Source organism: Drosophila guanche, unplaced genomic scaffold, assembly GCF_900245975.1.
Source record: "Drosophila guanche unplaced genomic scaffold, DGUA_6, whole genome shotgun sequence".
NCBI lineage: Eukaryota > Metazoa > Arthropoda > Insecta > Diptera > Drosophilidae > Drosophila > Drosophila guanche.
The window spans coordinates 5337387-5357323 of record NW_022995752.1 but is presented as its reverse complement, the minus strand read 5'-3'; the positions used below and the strand labels follow the sequence as shown (position 1 = coordinate 5357323).

General features: G+C 41.3%; 2 protein-coding genes across 5 annotated transcripts; one reads left to right on the top strand and one right to left on the bottom strand.

The window, feature by feature from the left end:
- On the bottom strand, positions 1 to 3425 carry LOC117588143 (cytochrome c1). Of its 2 annotated transcripts, none has more exons than XM_034279238.1 (3): positions 3152 to 3425; positions 1016 to 1377; positions 1 to 951 (listed from the first exon to the last, which is right to left on the bottom strand). In XM_034279238.1, exons 1-3 carry the CDS (start codon positions 3172 to 3174, stop codon positions 794 to 796), a joined length of 543 nt encoding a protein of 180 aa, XP_034135129.1. In that variant the 5' UTR covers positions 3175 to 3425; the 3' UTR covers positions 1 to 793. The 2 variants fall into 2 exon arrangements, with proteins under 2 accessions (XP_034135129.1, XP_034135128.1); XM_034279237.1 differs by having other exon boundaries at positions 3156 to 3424.
- A 3343-nt stretch (positions 3426 to 6768) lies between these two features.
- LOC117588140 (adenylate cyclase type 3) lies at positions 6769 to 16917 on the top strand. Of its 3 annotated transcripts, none has more exons than XM_034279231.1 (18): positions 6772 to 6956; positions 9000 to 9505; positions 9558 to 9747; positions 9807 to 10116; positions 10189 to 10307; positions 10819 to 10930; positions 11709 to 11836; positions 12207 to 12365; positions 12630 to 12768; positions 12833 to 13092; positions 13159 to 13522; positions 13609 to 13924; positions 14000 to 14072; positions 14342 to 14417; positions 14477 to 14702; positions 14763 to 14845; positions 14915 to 15370; positions 15429 to 16917. In XM_034279231.1, the coding sequence occupies exons 2-18, from the start codon at positions 9175 to 9177 to the stop codon at positions 15648 to 15650; spliced, it is 3564 nt and encodes a 1187-aa protein (XP_034135122.1). In that variant the 5' UTR covers positions 6772 to 6956; positions 9000 to 9174; the 3' UTR covers positions 15651 to 16917. The 3 variants fall into 3 exon arrangements, with proteins under 3 accessions (XP_034135124.1, XP_034135122.1, XP_034135123.1); XM_034279232.1 differs by having other exon boundaries at positions 8985 to 9505; XM_034279233.1 differs by lacking the exons at positions 10819 to 10930; positions 12630 to 12768; positions 12833 to 13092; ... (6 more) ...; positions 14915 to 15370; positions 15429 to 16917 and having other exon boundaries at positions 6769 to 6956; positions 12207 to 12342.
- Positions 16918 to 19937: the final 3020 nt, after the last annotated feature.

The window sequence follows — 19937 nt, the reverse complement described above, 5'->3', positions numbered from 1 at the left end:
ATTTCTTATCCGGTTTTATTGTTTCTATATGTACGAATTTTTCCAAGTTTTTTTTTGTTTGTTCTTTTGCCAGCGTTACTTGTGTGCAGGGGGCGTGGCAGTTTGCTGTTTTCGCAATTGTTTTGATCTTGATATATGTATATATATATAAATATTCATAAACATTATAGGATCGTACAGTTAATTAGGAAAAGAAAAAAATTTGCCTTTGCTCTTTTTTGTCACATGTTCTTATATAATGGGGGAGGATTTTCCTTTGCAAATTGTTTCTTTTGCTTCGTATTTATTACAATTATTAAATGACGCTTTTCGTTTACAACTTTTCTTAAAACATAGAGGGATTCCGTCTCGTCGCCATCTTACTTTTGCTTGTTCTTTCTTCTTAATCGTTTGCTTTATATATATATATACTTTTTCTTTAAAGTTAAGTTAAGTAATGTTTTTAAATGATAATGGATTTTCTTCCTCTTAATTGTTGTTGTTTTTTTTTGTTGGGTTTGTTAGTAGAGAGACAGAATCGATTCGCTTTAGGACTATGCTCCCATTGCAGGATTTTTAAAGATAATTGCGCCCAAACCCCCCCCCCCAGCTCGCACAAACACACTCAAGCCCCGACAAACATGTCTCAAACGTATTCAAACTTGCCGGTGCACACAGAGGTCTGCTGCGTTTGGGGAGAGCGGGCGTTCATTTTTGTGTGTGTGAGTTCTTTTGTTTTAGTGTTAGTAAGTAATTTATATGTACGAGTAATGTGTGTGCACGGCGGCTGCTGCAGACCTAGACGATGCACCATTTAGGCAGCCACCTCGCTGGCCTCGGCACCGTTTTGAACCTCATCCTTTGTGCTGGCCTCGTCCAGCTTCGCTTTCTTCTCGGGGGTGGCAACGGCCTCATCGGCCTTAGCGGAGGCCTCATCCACCTTCCGCTTCACAGCCTCGACGACTGGCGCGTCTGCAAAACAAAAGGGGCTAAAGCTAGCATTCGCTAGGGAGCGCGAGTTGAGGGATTTACACACCTGTTGAGTCACCGTTGGCTGCCTCTTCGGCTCCATTCTCAACAGCTGCGGGGGCTGCCTCGCCGCTCTCCTTGGCCTCATCGCCAGCGACTGCCGCCTCCTCGTCCTTCTTCTCCTCAGCAGCTTCGGCGGCGGGGGTCTCGGCGGCCTTCTCACCATCAACGGCATCGGCGGCGACCTTGTCGGCCTTATCGGCAGCGGGGGCAGCAGCTCCGTTCTCCTTGGCACTGCTCTCCTCATCGGCAGCACCGTTCTCTGTGGCGGTTGGCTTCTCGACGGTTGCTTCTTCGGCTGCGACGACAGCATCCTTCTTCACGGCATCCACTTCCTCAGCGGGCACCTTCTCGACAACAGGGGTCTCACTGTGGAGGAAAAAGTTTTGTAATAAATTAGTAATTTCCCCAAAGTACCATTTACAATATTCCATACAACAACGACAACTAGACAATTTTCGATTCCAACAAAAAAGTCCGGCTAATTTTTCCGCATTCGAATTGCCTTTTTTTTTGTTTGAAGCGCTTCCGCATCTTTTACCCACCCCAGGACGCGACCGCACACAAGAAACACCATTGTAACATCTACCAACGACGACGCCAGCGTCTACAGCGCTGCCTCAAAATGAGAAATGGGAGCAAAAACTAGTGCAAACTGCGACGCAAACAAGGTGAGCGCCATGTGCCAGCGTGCTCTTTCATATATAAAACAAATATATACCATACGTACATACACTCCTATATATTCGTCATTTTTTGTACATCAGGACCATCACGTACACTCGCATTCATTATCCAAATGTGACATTTGCATTTCCAATCTTTCGATCGTGTTGCGGATAGCATTTTTTCAGGCTAAATATGCATACATATGTATTTCTCGTACCTCTAAGTAGATCACCCTGTTACACACATAAAGTGGGAAACATAAAAGAGATGCTTGCAAAAATATACAAAGCGCGACTTGTTTGAAATAAAACGAACGAAAAAAAACTGGTTTTTATGCGGCGCGCACACAAGCCATACGGCCGTCTCGCTTGCACGCACTTATCAACAGTTCAAATGTGCGCGCGTCACGTAGGCGAACGAGCGGAAGAAAGGGAAACAAGCATTGCAGGATGAGTGAGGGAGAAAAGCGAAGCACAGCCAACATAAAGTCGGAAAGCATAGGACGTAAGTGTGAGAACGAGAAAGAAAGTAACAAAATGTGCAAGGCAAAGGAAGAGGCAAAAATAACGGTCAAAAGAACATCCACATACCGGCATAAAACACCCACTATGTTACTACCTCCCCCTTCCACCAACACAACCTAAGACAACAGATTTAACGGGGCTTTTCTGCTCTCTTTCTCTCCCTTATACACTCTGATGCGACGCAAAAGTTCGAGACACCGCAAAAGGCGGCCGGCGTGCCGTATGATTATTTTAGGCAATGACAAAATACCTGGAAACAACAAAAACTTGAAGCGAGCGAACAGAGAGCAGCAACAAAAATTTAATACCAAGCTTTGAGCGAACCAAAATTTAATGGACAGGCAAAGGCCGAAGCGAAGAACCAAAAGGCAAAAGCAAACAGACAAGTCAGACAAAAAGACAGACGGCCGAAGCGGCACGAAAAAAAGAGCGGCAACTTGAATACTTCACATACATATGTACATTCACATTCATACATTTTTGCGCACTCCGCTTTTAACGAACACACAGAAACACTCTCAACATTGTACTTCTTGCTTATACTTCACCAACAGTGCTGCTGCTCGCTGCTCTACTCCCTACACCACCACCGCCATCACACACTACACAGAGAGCAAGCGAAGTTTCGTTGTCGTTGGTTTGCCGGCCGGAGAGTGAGCGAGAAGGCACTATGACGCCGCGCCAAATTCAACGGCGTCGTTTTTAGCGCGTACATTCACTCTGCGTTGGCGCAAGCGAGACAACTGCATTGGTGCGGCAAAGCGTATATAGACACAGAAATTCAAAAGAAAAATTTTCCAAACCGTTGCGAGAGAACATTGAAAAATATGTACACCACTTGCGAAATTCGAACAGATCCGTGCAATTGTTTAAACAAAATGCACATACGTCCAGACCACAGCACAAACGACGAAATAAAACACACACAGAACCCTCTAATCAAATATTACTCACTTTTTTTGCTCAGCCACATCAGCCATTTTGATTTACTGTTGGTTGTTTTACTTTCAAAAGCGAAGCGCGAAAAACACGTTAAGTTATTAGGTTTCGGAATACGAAAAACACGACTCGCCGAAATGCCAAAAACAACACTTGGTCTCAAACAAAATCTGCAAATTTTAGAAATTTCTTGCAATTGCTTTTCTCAGGTAGCTTGGCTATGGAGGTCGAGCTGACTTGACTGCTGGAGATTTTTGCCGCACACAGAAAAAACGCCGAATGAGAGAGCGGTGAGCGTCGCCGGAGCTTATATAGCAGGGTGACCGCGGAACTATCGATAAGATATACCGTAGACCATCAAAAATATACCAAAATATACCTTCTCATTTTTAAAATGTACCGTAAATCATATTCCTCGATTTTGATGTTCTATTTGATATTACCAGCTTGCAAAGACTTTGCACGCTGAAACAATAATTTAATCCAACTGACGATTTAATTTCGCTTATTATATACTCCCTTTTATTAATTTGTATACCTTATGACTATATATATAAAAAATTCGTATTTGAGTTTTTTATATCATGGTGATAAATGTACCGATATGTAGTTTTTATTCGATTTATTTTTAGGTGAGGCGATAGTTTTATGGACTGGCAAAAATATCCATACAAAATGTATATATTTGTAGAATATATCAGAGTATTTTAATTATTTTGTTAGTTCTGAACAAAACAACATTATTTTGCTGTTGTTTCAAGTGAAATCATGAGATATTCCGTCTCTTGATTTTACTCATCAATGCAATGTTCATGGGTATCGATATATCGATAAGTGAGTGGGTTTATTTCAATTTCTGAAAATGATTATGAGACATATTAAATATTTTAATATTTGGTTTTAGTTTTTGACAACACAATTAATTAATCAAAGAATTCTATGCACTTTGTTGGTATTATTAATTATAAAGCTAACGACAAATACATTGCTCGCTCCCATCAACGCAATTGTGAGCATAAAAAGAGTGTGCAGAGCGCTCTCTACGAACGGACTGAGATGCGCAAAATTTGCATAACTCCAAAAAATATTTAAAGTAATTGATCACGAAAACGACCAAATATACATAGTAGCAGTAGTAACTGTGATACTTAATTGGATATTCAACTAAGAAAGACATTATTTGATGCAGCTTGAATCACAGACTAGCCCAATTCAGACAAATGCATTAATGATTTAAGTTGCATCAATCGTGATCACTTGATTAAATCATTTGCTCATCTCTGTTGCACGGCTTTCATCTGCGGGACGGCAAACAATAAATATGCAAAACTAAGATGGTCTTCCATCGAATTCCATTCATTTTACCTGAACAACGAACTCTTCTAAAGGATATTACAACTTTCCTTTTACTACTCTGGCAGGCAGTTGCACCGAAAGACCAAAACCCACAACCGATGGATTAGGTTGCAGCATCACGTGACATTGTTCCAGCGCTGGAATTAGTTTTCTCAAGGAAAGAAAACAGGGGATAGAAGACAGATGTTTCGAAATCTCTTACAAGATGTCCTGCAATACCCTGCCTCATTATACCTGATACTCGAAGAGTAAATAGGGTATATTGTATTTGTGCGAATAACGGTTGTATGTAACGCACAGAAGGAAGCGTTTCCGACCCCATAAAGTATATATATTCTTGATCAGCGAGTCTATGTCTGTCTGTCCGTCTGTCCGTACGTCTTGTTGAAGGTCTGGATCTCAGAGACTTTAAAAGCTAGAGCCACCCAATTTTACATCCAGACTTCTATATGCTCACACTGTTACAAGTGTATTTCAATAATGAGCCAAAATCTACAATTTTGAAGATAAAAGAAAACTAAAAACGCCATTCCGTAGGGAATGGCCATATATATCAGATCACCAAATTGGATTGGATGATTATTATAGCCACAATGAAGAAATTAATTTTCAGTGGCTAAACCCACCCCGCCCCGCAGCTTATATTTGTTTTTTTTTTCACATTCTCTCATTCACACTCTGCTTTGCGCAGACATGTCTCTGCCTCTGCCTCTGTCGCGTCTCTGTCCTGACTCTGCAGTGTGTGGCTCTAGGGGAGGGTGGCGAGCTAAAGGAGCGTGTTGGTGTGAGTAGTGTTGTAGATGACAGATGAAGAAAAAATCTAAAATTTGACAAAAACAACCGCTAAGGTACAGATGTAGTACTGAGTGCCGGGTATAAAAGTTGTGACGCGTAAGAAGCGTCTCACACATCCCTTCTCGTTTTCATCTATGTATATAGTTTTTTTATATTATGTTTTTTATATTATGTAGACATTGTTACGCTTTACAACTCTGGGGGACTGCTAGCAACTCAAATATTGAGATACTTCAGCGTTACCAATCAAAAACTTTGCGACACATTGTCAATGCTCCGTTTTACGTATCTAATGCAAATATCCACAAAGATCTTAATATTCCAACCATTGAAGAAGAAATAAAGAAAACTAGTAAGAAATACATCGACAGACTCCACAACCACGAAAATAATTTAGCCTTAAGTCTATTAGACAATAGCTTAACTCCCCGACAGATAAATCCAACAAACTGAAAAGATGTTATATATAATAGCAGGGCTCATTGGAAAACTGCTATTTCTGTTAATTTAATATTAGTTATAAAATTTACTTATTGTTTAAAAAAACAGATTGTACATATAAAGAGAGAGAGAAAACCAATTGTAGACATTGTAAATACCAATTGCAAAATATTGTATGTACATACATATGTATGTACATAGATCAGATAACTCCATTTTCGTATTCTGTAGGTGTAACTAACAAAAATCAAATCAATCAAAAAGTTTCCTACCACTGACCCGGCAAACGAAAATCACAATTTTCCAGGTAGTCAGCCTTCAGAGCGTTCCGGATCAATTTTGTACATGATGGGAGAGGGGGGGAACAGGCAGCTGCTGCGTTGTTTCTGTTTTATTGCCTCGCTGTGAATTTGGTGCACATGTCTTTTATTTTAGGCACTCGACATTCAATTACAGCTGCTCTCCTAAATGTTGGAATTTTGAAATATTGATTAAGGTAAGGTGAGAGGAAACTACGATCGTAGACAGGCTCTGTAGGGCTTTTCTATGTACATATGCGTAATTTGAACAAATATAATGCTACAACCATGGAAGCACACGATTGTCTTTGAATATTGTTCAAATCACCCCAATCTTGAAGAAACAAAACCTCTTCCGCTTTTTAATGCACATTTTTCAATGCCAGCCATGGACAGTGGCAGCTGCAACCGCCCGCCACTTTGCCCGTCTGGCAATACGTTCCGTTCCCGTTGATTGGCATTTAGTGAGAGGCATTAATAGGGCTTTCTAATTAATTGTATGCGCTTGCGGCTATTTGAGGGATTATGCTTGCACACACTTGCAGAGATTAACTCTAAATGCACAGTTTTTGTTATCAAGCTGCACAGCTGTACCGTTATCAATTTCATGCTGAGAATCACTCTCTCCTCTCCCACACATGCGCCACGAAGGAGGAGCTTTCTGCGGCAAAGCTCGCTCTTGGAGAGCGCGACTCCTGCCTGCCTGCTGCTGCTGTATTGTCAAAAATTTTCACTTAACCATCAGTCAAGCTTATCGTGGCGCCTTAGTTTAGTTGAAAGACAATTCGCGCTGCGCAACGCGTCCGGACATCGCTGGGACGTCCCCAGCACCAGCAGCATAGCAGTAGAAGCAGCAGAAAAAAAGTGAACACAACGAACCAGCAATTGGAAAAGGAATAATTAGTGATAATCAAAAAAGAGAAAAGTATGGCAAAGACTGTTCTCTAGTGAAAATGTGTGTGTATGTGTATTAAAATCTGTGAATGCCAAATGAGAACAACTGTACATGCCTGGTTAACCGTTATCGCAGCCTCCCAAAAAGAAAAACCGTGGTGCAAAGAAAGAAAGAGAGAGAGGGGGAATATTAGGCCGTATCGCTGTACATCTGCCTATCCCTTTTGAAGGAGGTGTCACTTATTTGGATTAAAATTAAAATTGAAATTTGTGTGCAGTACACACACACACATTGCCACGGACGCTTGGACAGAGGCAACTATACAAACAAATCAGAACGCATTAAAACGAACCTTGAGAAAATCAACCTTACCCACACACGCACACAGGCGCAAACAAAAACCAACACATGTACGGGGGGCGCAAAGGATTTTCTTTTTTGTATGCCCAAGAAGCAGAGAAACAAGACAGAAGGCTAGCTTCGAAGGCCGCATCATTTGATACACTGCGGAGCCATTTCATCGTGCGGTAGAATTGTTATTATTAATGCGACCATGTACATATGTACATATATTTTGAATCTTCATCGTTGCCACATGTATATGCATACATAATAATGTACATATGTATGTACTTTTGTTGCCAAGTACCCAAAGAGGAAATTTAATAATTGTCTGCAAAAGACAGATATTAAATAAAGTTTAAACACGGCTCAAAAAAACAAAAAAAGAAAAGTGTGTGTATTTATGTAAATAAGTGTGTACTGCGTTCAGCCAAAAGAGAAAAGTCTTTAAAATATTGAAGCAATCAGTATGCATACACATATGTACATAGCTTTCACACTTTGGAACTAGAAACAAGCAGATAGAAGCACAGAGGACTTGTTTAATCGACTCAGCTGTCGATAATGATCTATGTAGATAATTCTAGATTCTAGAATCCAAATTGCTGGCTTCTTTCCTTGCGTTACAAACAGAAAGCAAAACATTAGCTCTCGCAGAAAGAGTATTATAATAAGAAACTCCGTTATGCTACACAGTCGCGTCCGTTAGTCGTCGTCGAATTCGGCAATAGGGATACCGACAGTCGAATATGAAGAAGAACAAGAACACAGACAGAGAGAGAAATGCAGAAAGATACAGAAGTAAAGACAGAGAGAGAGAAAGTGAGAGAGTAAAAACATGGACACAAGAGAGGGAGCGGGAGCGAGTGCACCGTGGTCTATGCGGGTGTGGAATGTGGTCGAAAACATTCATAATTTATTCAAAAATTTCGTAATACACTGGTGTGGGGTGAATGTGGGAGCTAGGAGACATCAAATTGGAATTGGTTCTGGGCAGGTTCAGCCTTCGGTTCGGCTTGTGCCTGAAATTTGACAAGTCAATTTAAATTTTGTCCTAAAATAGAAAACTTAATTTTCTCTAATTAACTTCCAGCGGAAATTGGTACTTTCCATTCAATGGGCGGAAAACTAGGAAATGGAGTGCTGTACATATATAGACGTTCTGTGGGATTGTATGAACTATTGGGTGCTTTGGACTGACATAGGAAGCTAATTTCCTATGCCGCTTCGAAACTTACATATTTCATTTGCATTTGGTCACCCACTGTACGGAACAGGGAAAAGCTTTTTGCTCACACAAGGACGCTTCCGCCTTGGCTTTCCACCCCACACACCCACTCCCGAGGACGAGACGCCACGAGGCACCCTTAAGTCTTAAATTTACCTTTAAAATTTGTTTTGTGTGAGAGTTTTTATACCCAGGTACCTCGTAGGGATCAGATCGGGGGTTATAACATGTTTGTGAGAAATTGTTTAATAGTTAAAATGGCATTGCTGCCAATTCTACGAGCTAGGAACAGAATAGGAACAGTTTCTCTCATTGTATAAGTGCAGTTTACATGGTTCCAAGTGGATGACTTAACACACACAATTAAATCTGTTTAAGAGTCCCCTTAGTCGGAACATCTACTGTAGGCCTTTCACATTCGTCTCCTTGTGATTCTGTTGTTTGATTTTGTGCTTCGCATTGCCTCTATTTACCAAAGCGTCTTGTAGTCTTGTCTCTCCCAGTTTCCTGACCCCATCATAAATAAATAAAGATAACGCAGCAAACGGAAATGGATGTGCTTCATTCATAAACAAGGGCCTTGACAGATCGGGTCGGCTCGCTGATCAACGAATTGTTAAACAAAAGCCAACAAGCAACTCCAAAAAAACCTCTCAAAAACAAAATCAGTACACAGCCATGTCGGAAGAGAAGGATACATCCGGAAATATTCTGGAAAACGGACAAAACACGGCTACGGCCACCTCAACGCCCAGCAAGTCTAAGCAGCAGAATCAGCGACAGAAAACGCCCACAAGGCGGCGTCCCCATGATAGTGATGTGGTCGCTGGGGGCGTTGGCATCACCGGTGGCGGCGTGGTCATCCTGCCACAGCATGTGCTCAACGAACTTTATCACAACTACTCGATTAAGCAGCGGCGCAGTGGCCTAAAATGGTTCGTGTTCGCGGCCGTACTCTTCAATGTTTGGACCATTTGCATACCCTGGGATCAGGCCATACCCACAAGAGGTGAGTTTATTCTTCGATCTAGTATTTATTAATATTTAATTACTGATTTTAGTCGTCAACTGTTGCATGCTGGTGGCATATTTGGCTTTAACGGCCTTGATGCACATTGGACGACGTTCGGAGCAGCCTGCACTGAGACGCTTCCATCTGACGTTCCTTACAATTGTGCCGCGGGCACTTTGGTTCCTTTCCATGCTCCACTTCGCCGCCTATGTGATGCTGCAGCCCAGCTTCTCTCCAAGGTAAAGGCGATATAAAAAGCATCTCAAAAGTTTCTGGATGTTAAATATATCCTTTATAGGGATGTACTTGGCTGGGCCATTTTGCTAAACTTCCTGATCTATGTAACGCTGCCGCTTCCACTGATATTCCTTGGTCTGGTGATTGGTTTCTGCACGTACTTCAATTGCCTGAGTCTGCCCGTTGGCTTTTCTCGCCCTGATCCTCTCATTTCGGATCAGGCGGCGGCCAATTCAGTACTGATAGCCACCGCCGCCTTGATCGGTCTACTGTATTACTTTATGGGCGAGGCCAAGCAAAAGCGTGCCTTTTTGGAGGCCAAAAAGAGTCTGGAGGTGAAAATGGTTATCGAGGAACAGTCGGCTGAACAGGTGAAGATTTCTTTTATCCGATGTTGTTTGTTGAGGAGAGACATAATCTCTATGATTTTTTTCTATGACTAGGAACGTTTGCTGTTGTCTGTGCTGCCCAAGCATGTGGCTATCAAGATGCGAGAAGATCTGGGTTCATCCAGTTCGGAGGCATTTAAAAAGATCTACATGAGTCGACACGAGAATGTGAGGTAGGTTGTAAATAAAAAGCAGCATTGGTAATAATGTGATCATTTGTCATAGATCCTTAGATCTCATCTCGTTTGGGTCTAATAAAACGAGTAACGAGTCGGTCATTCGCTCCTTTTCTTAGCCAAGTCTCAAACCGTGCTTTAACTTATTTTAGCTTATCTTATTTATAGCATCAGTTGCGAACTCAATTCAATAATAAAACTTCAGAATGAAACCCACTCTGCACTTTATGGCTACTTCTGAAGAAATTACCTTCCAAATACCTCAGTTCCTTAACTCGTTCTCTGAATTCATTGCTTCGTATCGCAATAAACTCTGTGTTATTCCCAGCGGAAACATTTTCCAAAGTAAATTAAGCCCTATTTCCATATCTGGATCCTTACATTGCTGCATATTTGTAGGTGTTAATATTTGAATTAAATTATATTGCATTGCCCACTTGTTTAAGCATTACACACCCTCTCTCTCTCTCTCTCTCTACCTCTCCTGCAATATATTTGTACAAATAAGCATACTCTATGCGGATATTGTGGGCTTCACCGCAATCTCCTCGACATATAGCGCCCAAGATTTGGTTAAAATGCTTAACGAGCTCTTCGCACGCTTCGATAGGCTCGCCGAGGTAACAATTTCTATGGTTGTTTTTATTTCTTCTCTCCTACTCGAAGTAAATTCCATTGTTGGTTTTTCTATGTTTTCGGTTTTCGGTATTCTGTTATGTTTTTAGCTGTTTATTCACCTTTTCCTTCGGGAGGCAGCCATAACATTAGAGGAAACTCCTCTAATGATGATTATGATGTTTGATAAGAACCATCTAAAATATTTTTCATTTCCCCTTTTCGAATTTATTTGAATTGTTGTTACGTTTTCTCTCTTGTGATTTTTTCCGCTGGCTGTCTTTATATTTTGGATTTTGTGTTGCCACCTTTTTTGGGGTGTTTAGGGTGTGTCAGTGCCCCTAAAATCTAACCTAACTGACCGACCAACAAAAGTTATGTCCAGTCAGGCGTATTAAATATTTCGAGTTGATTTCGTCTCTCATGCTTTTCATTTTTTTAATGAGTTATTTTAAGGGCTCCCGAGGGGTATCCCAGGCTATGTTTGGGTGCAAATGTTGAGTTTTTCGTTTCACTGATTCGTGAGTATGGGGGGGGGGGGGGGGGGGGGGGGGGGGGTTGCTTTATTTTTGTTTTCAGTTCATTTGTTGTCCTTTGCAGAGGGTCAAAGGGGAAATATAATGATTTTAATCCTTTGGCGGTGTATTTAAGTGGTTATATAATTATAATTTAATACAAAAATATATTTTTTTTCTTTGTTTCTTTTATTAAAAACCATATTTTAAACCGCTTCAAAACTGCTGAAATCACTTGACTCTAAATTCCATTTGGTTTCCCCCTTAGAAATATCAACAATTGCGCATTAAGATTCTGGGCGATTGCTATTATTGCATTAGCGGTGCCCCCGACGAGCGACCGGATCATGCGGTTATGTGTGTGCACATGGGACTCTCTATGGTGAAGGCCATCAAGTAAGTACGAGTATATTCTAGTTGAATGAGAAATTCCCCAAAGGGACAAAAGGGATGGTAGGCGACATGCGACATGCCACAGCCGTGCCGGCAGTGTCCCCGGTGCCATCGTCGACCGGAGGACAGGACGACAGGCAACGCCAAATCAACGTTTGTTCAATTAATAATAATTGCACTTAACCACGCGCGCCCACGCGCCTGTCAAGTCCTGTAGCCAAGAGCCAAGAAGCCCAAGTCCAACCCAGTAGTCTCCCGAAGTCAGTAGCCTGTTTTGCTAAGCGACACTAACCTGCTACATGATGTTGCGTGTGCCCTCTACTCTCTACTCTCCAATGTACACTACTCTACTCTACTCTCCTCTTTTGTGCAGGTATGTGCAGCAGAAGGCCAACTCACCTGTTGATATGCGTGTAGGCATACACACGGGAGCTGTGCTGGCAGGCATACTCGGCCAGCGGCAGTGGCAGTTTGACGTCTACTCCAAGGACGTTGAGCTGGCTAATAAAATGGAATCCAGCGGCAAGGCGGGGTACGTTTTAGCTCATTCTCACTCTGTCTCCCACTTTGCATCTCTTGACACCCCACTGTTGCATAATTGATAACGTGGGGGGTGGGAGTCCAGGCCACACTTGTGGCAAGTGCTTATTATGATTTGACTTTCGTCACTTCGGTATGCAAATTTATGGGTTCTGTTTGTGCACAGCCCACTCCCGCACAGTCCCACTCTCCTGCACTGGTTGCATGGATAAGTGCTCATGCTAATTGTTTTCTTTTGCTCTCCTTAAACGCTCAGACGTGTTCACATTTCGGACAAAACTTTGGCCTTCCTCAACGGAGAGTTTGAGGTGGAGCCCGCTTTTGGCGAGAAGAGGGAGGAGCTGCTACGAATAGCCGGATTGAAGACCTTCTTCATAACCAAGGTGGTAAAGCCGGTAAGTGGAATGGAGTGGAACTCAATTTGTCTCTAAAATAATGTGCTTTATAAATGTACAACAGTTTGCCTCACCATGTGCCAAGAAAATCAACGAAACGCAAGCGGAAAACTCACAACTCAGCCCCAATGGATCAACCACAGATGTCGTCTCCGGTGGCGCAGAGGACAACGATGCTACATTAGACGATGAGGAACTGTTGGCGCAGAGTGCCACCACAAATGGCCATCAAACAGCCGAGGCTGAGGATGAGGAGGAGCAGATCAAGCTCGAGAACTTTAAGCAGCGCTTGAAAGACGAGCTGGTCACACGAGATGGACATGAGTAAGCCTACTTTAAAGTACATACGTACGGGCCATAAAAATCAAATGAATGCCTCTTTACTTAAAGGAACCTCACCAAAGACACCAACATCTTCCTGCGCTTCAAGAATCCACAATTGGAGCAATCCTATGCCGTGTACCGAGAGCCCTACAGCTCGCTGCCATTGCTGGCGGCACTCTTGGTGCAATGCATCGATGTGCTTTACTCGTACTTGGTGCTGCCACGCTCAACGCTTCATTTCATTAACATAGCAGCGCCACTGGTGCCGATTGCCATGCTGGTGGTGATCAGCATTGCCGAGAGCTTCAGCGGTATGCTGCCCAAGTTCTTTGTGGATGTAAGCAAGCGCTTCAATGACATTACCTTTGTGCGCGAGCTGGCGGCCATAATTATCGCCCTCACCATTGGCCTGAGCAATGTCATCGACATGGTTCGTTTTCGAGTCTGAGCCCTTCTAAGGCGTGCTCAAGTCCTTTCACATTACCGCCATTGATTTTCATTGAATTTCATTGACAGTTCTTCTTTGTCACCTTCGTGCGCACGGAGCACATTGTGAGCGAAAGCGAATTCAATGCCACGGCTGGTCTGGGTCTGGGACTGGGTCTGGGTCTGGAGGCCGATGTGGATGTGGATGTGGCCGGTGCTGAGGCCGTCACCGCCGAGCACCTGCTACCCGAATCGTTTGTCGAACAAATGCGCGATGCAGTACCCACAGAACGTGTCCTATATCCGTCCTATTTGAGCAATTTCGGTGTCCTAATATTGATTGCGATTGCCGTGATTGCACAGCTCACGCATCTGACTAAAATACTGCTGCTATTGTCCATAGCGGGTGGGTCTAATCATTGTAATATCCTTGCCTAACCTTGACATTTTTAATTTTAATATTTAATTCGATTTTTAACAGCGCTGCATTGCTACTTCAACATATTCATCATGCAGGACCTGTATGCCCTGGAGGATGACCTGGCACATCAACCGTAAGTGGGGGATATATGAAAATATGGGGCTAGCAGTGAAGTAGTGCGCATATTAGTCTTTAGAACCATTAAAAATATAAGGAACTATTTTGATTTCTTCATGTAGAATTGTTAGAGATTGATAAATTGAGCAAAAAAGGTTTTTGGACAGGACTCATTATAAGAACTCTTAATCAAACATGTTCCTTTCTTTCCATTCTTAAATTAGCATTTAACACTCGCATTATTTTTCCCTACATATTTATAGTCTAAATTCTTATATTTTCCAGCATCATCTCCTCACGCTATTGTGCCTCTGGGCTTTTGCTTGTGGCAGCCCTAGCTCTAAGCACCTTGGCCAGACATGTAAGTAAATGCTCCCATATAGTTCCACCACCAAATTCAAATGAAATCAATCTTGTCAGATGGATCACGAGGATCGTGTTATCTTCAAATGGAAAACCGAGGTGGCGGAACAGAAAGAGACCGCCAACGATATGCGGCAGCGTAACGAGGCTTTGGTATACAATGTGTTGCCGGTTCATGTGGCTGAGCACTTCATGAAGAATACCAAACGATCACACGACGATCTCTACTCTCAGAGTTATTCCGAGGTAGGAGTATTGTTTGCCAGCATGCCAAACTTTTCAGGTAAACTGAAGGAATCACTGAACTATTTGTAAACCAAATTAAAATTCATAAATAAAACAGATTTCTATTCGGAGGAAACGGTCAATAATCAGGGCCTGGAGTGTCTACGTTTTCTAAATGAAGTTATCTCTGATTTCGATGCGGTATGTCCCACAAACACCGAAAATGTATCTCAATCTGTACATTTTTTAATCGAATTGTTTCTCGTTTAGTTATTGGAGCTGCCACAGTTCCAGGATATCATCAAAATTAAGACAATTGGTTCTACTTACATGGCTGCCAGTGGCATTAATCTTCAACGGAATCTTCGCTCGGATGCTTCCATCACCGAACGCTGGGCACAGCTGGCCGTGCTCGTTGAATTTGCTCTGGAACTTACGCACACTCTGCAGGGCATCAATGAGCAGTCCTTCAATCATTTTGTTCTCAAGATGGGCATCAATCATGGACCCATAACGGCGGGTGTGATCGGTGCTAGGAAGCCGCACTACGATATCTGGGGCAACACGGTGAATGTGGCATCGCGCATGGAGAGCACTGGCAAGGCTGGTGCCATTCAGGTCACCGAGGAGACCTGCAACATTCTGCAGCAGTTTGGCTACACATTTCAGCAGCGTGGCCTGGTGTCGGTCAAGGGAAAGGGCCAATTGATGACCTACTATTTGCAGGTGGGCATTGCAGAAGAACTAGTTAGCATATCTCTTGATATGTGTATTTCTTTCCCAGGGCAAGTCTCAGCCTTGTGCAGAGCCAGCAGCGACACCAGCAGCCATTGAGCTACACGAGACGACTCTGGAGTCCACCACGGAGCTGGATATCTCGGACATCAAGACGCCGCTGCTCAAACTCAAGGGCCAAGAGGCGCCAGCGGCGGAGAGTGGGCCAGCGTCCAGTCTGGGCAATGGCAGTGCCGGCCAAGTGGGCGAATCTCACTCCTTATTGGAATAATTTACGAGTCTTTTCCGTATTGCATATTTTCATTTGCATTTCCATTTAGTCTCTACGAGTGTGTGTGTGTGTGTTTTTGTGTCGTCTGTGTGCGTGTGGCTGTGTTGATTATACTGTTAGACAACTGTTGCTATATATTTGGTTTTGCCTCCGTGTGATATTCTCTAATAAAACCAAACAACCAAAAATTCGAATTTTAGTTAAAAATTAAAAATTATAAACTGTGTACCTAAGAAAACAAAAGAAAAAGCGATGATGCATAACTTTTAAATATATATTTAACTATGGTTAAGTAATTTTAATTACTTGTGAATTAATTATTGTTCCAAACAACAACAAATTGTTATATCATTTTCAAAGGAACTGTAATATAAGTGAACCCTCGTGAACCCCCCAACCCCTTTGCTTTACAAAAAACAAAAAAAACTACTTAATTGATGTGTAGTTGAAGTAGGACAAAAAAAAAACATTCAATTTTGCATCTGAATGTTTTAAATAAACGAGTATCGAGTATCTATAAATTATGTATGCTCATTAACTAAAACCATAGTAATTATAAATGTGTATTAATGAAATATACAAATATGAATGCTAAGTCCTAGAATCCGTATCCCACCACAAACAAACTGCAACCCACAAAAGCAAGTCCAACAAAATAGTCGAAAGAAAATTGAATTACTATAAATTATAAATTAGTTTATGGGCATAGAAATCCTAGGCAAGCGTACCATTAACTACGTTAACATATTCATACATACATATATACAAACACGGAAGCATACATACATATAGTGCATATACATATAGGCATACGTAGTTAATATACAAATTAATACATAGCATCTGCATGCTTATTAGAACATTTCAACGAACTAGCAAATGAAGCAAACAAACGAAACGAACTTACATAGCGAACAAATAGAATAGAAAACAAAGCAAAACTAATATTAAAAAATTGTAAAATCTTTTTAAATTGATCTAAAAAATGTATGTATATTTGTCCATGTCCATGTGTACCCCCACCCACTACTTTCCATTTGGTTTAATGGCTAAAAGCAGGACAATCAGTTAAGGAAGAAAACAGCAACGTTGATTGGCATTATAGCTTTTCCAAAAATTTTCCAAAAATTTCTCTCTCCACTGGTTAACTAAACACAAAAAAATATAATCTTTAAAGCTATTATTTCCTTAGAGAAATGCTTTTCAAACCATTAAAACATTTGCAATTTTTCTATCATTTTCTACATAAACTAAAATTAACTAAACAGAAATTAAAAACAAACCAATTAGAACATTATAGTAAAAAATAAACAAATAACAACTAAAAAAGAAAACTTTGGCTTTGGAATGGGTAAATTCAAATTAATCGTGGCCAAGTCCGAAACCAGATACAAATCTCTACTCGGAGGAGCAGCCATTTAACTTACCGACTAAATGATATGACAGCACATCGAAGCTGGAGCTCTCTTGTTGCAGGATGTCCCGTTCTTGCATGTCATTCCATGTCAGCAGTGGACTCTGTGTTGGCTACTGGCTACTGCTGTTGCATAATCTTATTTGCAGAAATTCAAACCACCGCCAAAAAATGCCAAGAAAACAAACGCGTTTTACAGCACTTCCGAAAAATTCGAAAAGCTTCCGAAAATTTTCATTGGTTAAAAGTTGAAAACGCGAAAAAAGTCGTAAAAAAGTATTAAAATTATTTATTTTCGATATGGAATTTCACAGTACATGGCGGGAATGGAAAGTAAAGGAAGTAAATCTTAAGATCTTCAGGGCAATGTTCTGGGCACTGCTGCGCATAGACGAACGGTGTTGGTGTTTTTCTTTTCTGTGCGGTGTTTGAGGCGGCGGGCGTTGAACTTGCCACTGTCCACTGGCCATCGACGGGTCCGGCGGTATCGGTGGGATCAACGGAGATAGGTAGCGGGATTTTCACACCTGAATTTGTATTGCATGTTCGGTTATACCAGATTATATACGCATAACCACCTGAGTTTAGCCTGCCTATTGAATGGCAAAGAAAAATGGCGTCACAACTTTTATACCCGGCACTCAGGACTACATCTAGATGTAGAAGACATAGCCAACCACTAGATATCGTGCACATTACAGAACACGTAGTAAAAAGCCTACTAAATAAAATGCATCAAAAAAATTGGATCAGTTAATCGTGTTTTCCAATTTATGAGATATTTAAAACAGCAATAAAATTGGTACTTTTACCCTGCACATTCTGTGCAATAATGACCACTAGGTTTCACAGCAGATTTTTCGAAAGTGGCGCCATCTATGAAAATTTCTTATACGCAACTTTGATGGTCACTCTTTTTCTAATACAGAGCGTTAAAAACCGAGTCTTGGTTTTAACTTTTAAAAATTAGCTTTTGGCCACTGTTTCCGCAACTCCTCGCAACCAGTTCGGAATCAAAATCTCGAAATAAAAAGAAAAGTGCTGCTGGTTTGACCGAGTCGGAATTCAAATCAATTTAATCTCTTCTTCTTTTCAATTTCGATATTCACCTATTAAATGCATGTTCTTCCTCTTTCTCTATCATATTCACATATCACATGTATGTTCTATAGCAACAAACTTCTGTCAGTATGTCGTAAATGCAACAATTCAATAGCTTAATGCTACAAATTCATTTTACTTATACAAAATACTAATTTCTCCGGGCCATAATTTGGCTAATTGGCGTAAACAGCCACCAAAACTGGTCATTGGGACAATAGTGCATCTGCACCTCAGCGGTGTTTTGTCAAATTTTAAAAGGGCAGGGGCCGAGTGAAGCAGAAGCAGAGTGTGAATGAGAGAATGGGAAAGGAACAACAAAAGCTGCTGGACAGGGTGGGTTTAGCCACAGCAAATTGCCTTCTTTATTTTGGCTATAATAATAATCCGATCGGATCCCAATTTGGTGATCTGATAGGTATGGCCATTCCCTACGGAATGGCGTTTTTAGTTTTCATTTATCTTCAAAATTGTAGATTTGGGAGGTTTTCGCCATTTTGCGGGGGCGGAAGGGGGCGTGGCTCATTTTTGAAATACACTGGTTTCAGTGTGAGCATATAGCAATTTGGTGGCTCTAGCTCTTATAGTCTCTGAGAACTAGCCGACAAACAAGACGGACAGACGGACGGACGGACAGACGGACGGACAGACGGACGGACGGACGGACAGACAGACATGGCTCTATCGACTCGTCTATTGATGCTGATCAAGAATATATATACTTTATGGGGTCGTAAACGATTCCTTCTGTGTGTTACATATTTATTCTTCGAGTACCGGGTATAAAAACACCAACGCCAACTCTTCATCTATGCACTCGTCTCGCTCAGGGCACTCTGACTCTGTCAAAGATCATGACGGACAACCGTTTTACTTCGAAAGATTTATCAAACTCCCTCAGGGATTCGATGATGCGCCAGGGTTCGTCTATGCGCAGCAGTGCCCAGGACACTGCGGTCATTACGGCAAGTTCCGCAGCAACAAAATACGACACACGAAGGCTTGCTGTGTGGCTTTTGCGCAGAGACTGCAAAAAAGAGGTCAGGACATCAAAAATGCCCGGGAGCATGTTTGACGTACACTCGCCCAGTGCCTCTATGCAAGGACAAACGGCTGTGATGTGTGTATTATTAAATTATTATTAGATACCTGAATAAAATTCAGTTTTAAAATTATTTTTAAATTTAATTATTATTTTCCCTCTCAATTTTATTGCTTTAAATCAAGTACGTATTGTCTTGAAGATCTTAATATTTAAGATTCTTCCTATTTACTTCCATTTCCCGCCAAGTACTTTGAAATTCTATATCGAAAATATGTACTTTTAATACTTTTTCCGACTTTATAGGCGTTTTCCACTACACAATGAAATAAACTCTCGATATGAACAACGAAACGTACAGAGCCAAAATATCTGGTGTCAGATAAAAGTGACAAATTAATTTTATATAAACCTAAACAAGCCAGCTAGGAAAATATTCAGCATTTATGTGCTAAAATACACATTTGTTGATGAACAAATGTAAGAGGACTGTGGAAACGGATACACTAACCCAACAACTGCACCAGCCCTCGTCGGATACTGCATGTGAGCATTTACGGTATATTGTATACTTTTGGGGATATTTTAACTACGAAAATGAGTTCAATGTATGTATATTTACGGTATATCGGTGTACAAAATTAAATATACCATTATTTAATGAATTTCATCGGTCTATTAGATTCCATTTTGAAATGCATGTTCAAGAATATAGGCTATCGAAACTACC

Bases quoted from the DNA above. Each gene is read 5' to 3' on its own strand.
- LOC117588143 (XM_034279237.1), bottom strand. From the start codon at position 3,181: ATGGCTGATGTGGCTGAGCAAAAAAA. The intron at 1,378-3,155 runs GTGAGTAATATT...TTTCCTCCACAG, and splicing joins GATGTGGCTGAGCAAAAAAA to TGAGACCCCTGTTGTCGAGA. The intron at 952-1,015 runs GTGTGTAAATCC...TTTGTTTTGCAG, and splicing joins AGCCAACGGTGACTCAACAG to ACGCGCCAGTCGTCGAGGCT.
- LOC117588140 (XM_034279231.1), top strand. From the start codon at position 9,175: ATGTCGGAAGAGAAGGATACATCCGGAAATATTCTGGAAAACGGACAA. The intron at 9,748-9,806 runs GTAAAGGCGATA...TATCCTTTATAG, and splicing joins CAGCCCAGCTTCTCTCCAAG to GGATGTACTTGGCTGGGCCA. The intron at 11,837-12,206 runs GTAAGTACGAGT...TCTTTTGTGCAG, and splicing joins TCTATGGTGAAGGCCATCAA to GTATGTGCAGCAGAAGGCCA.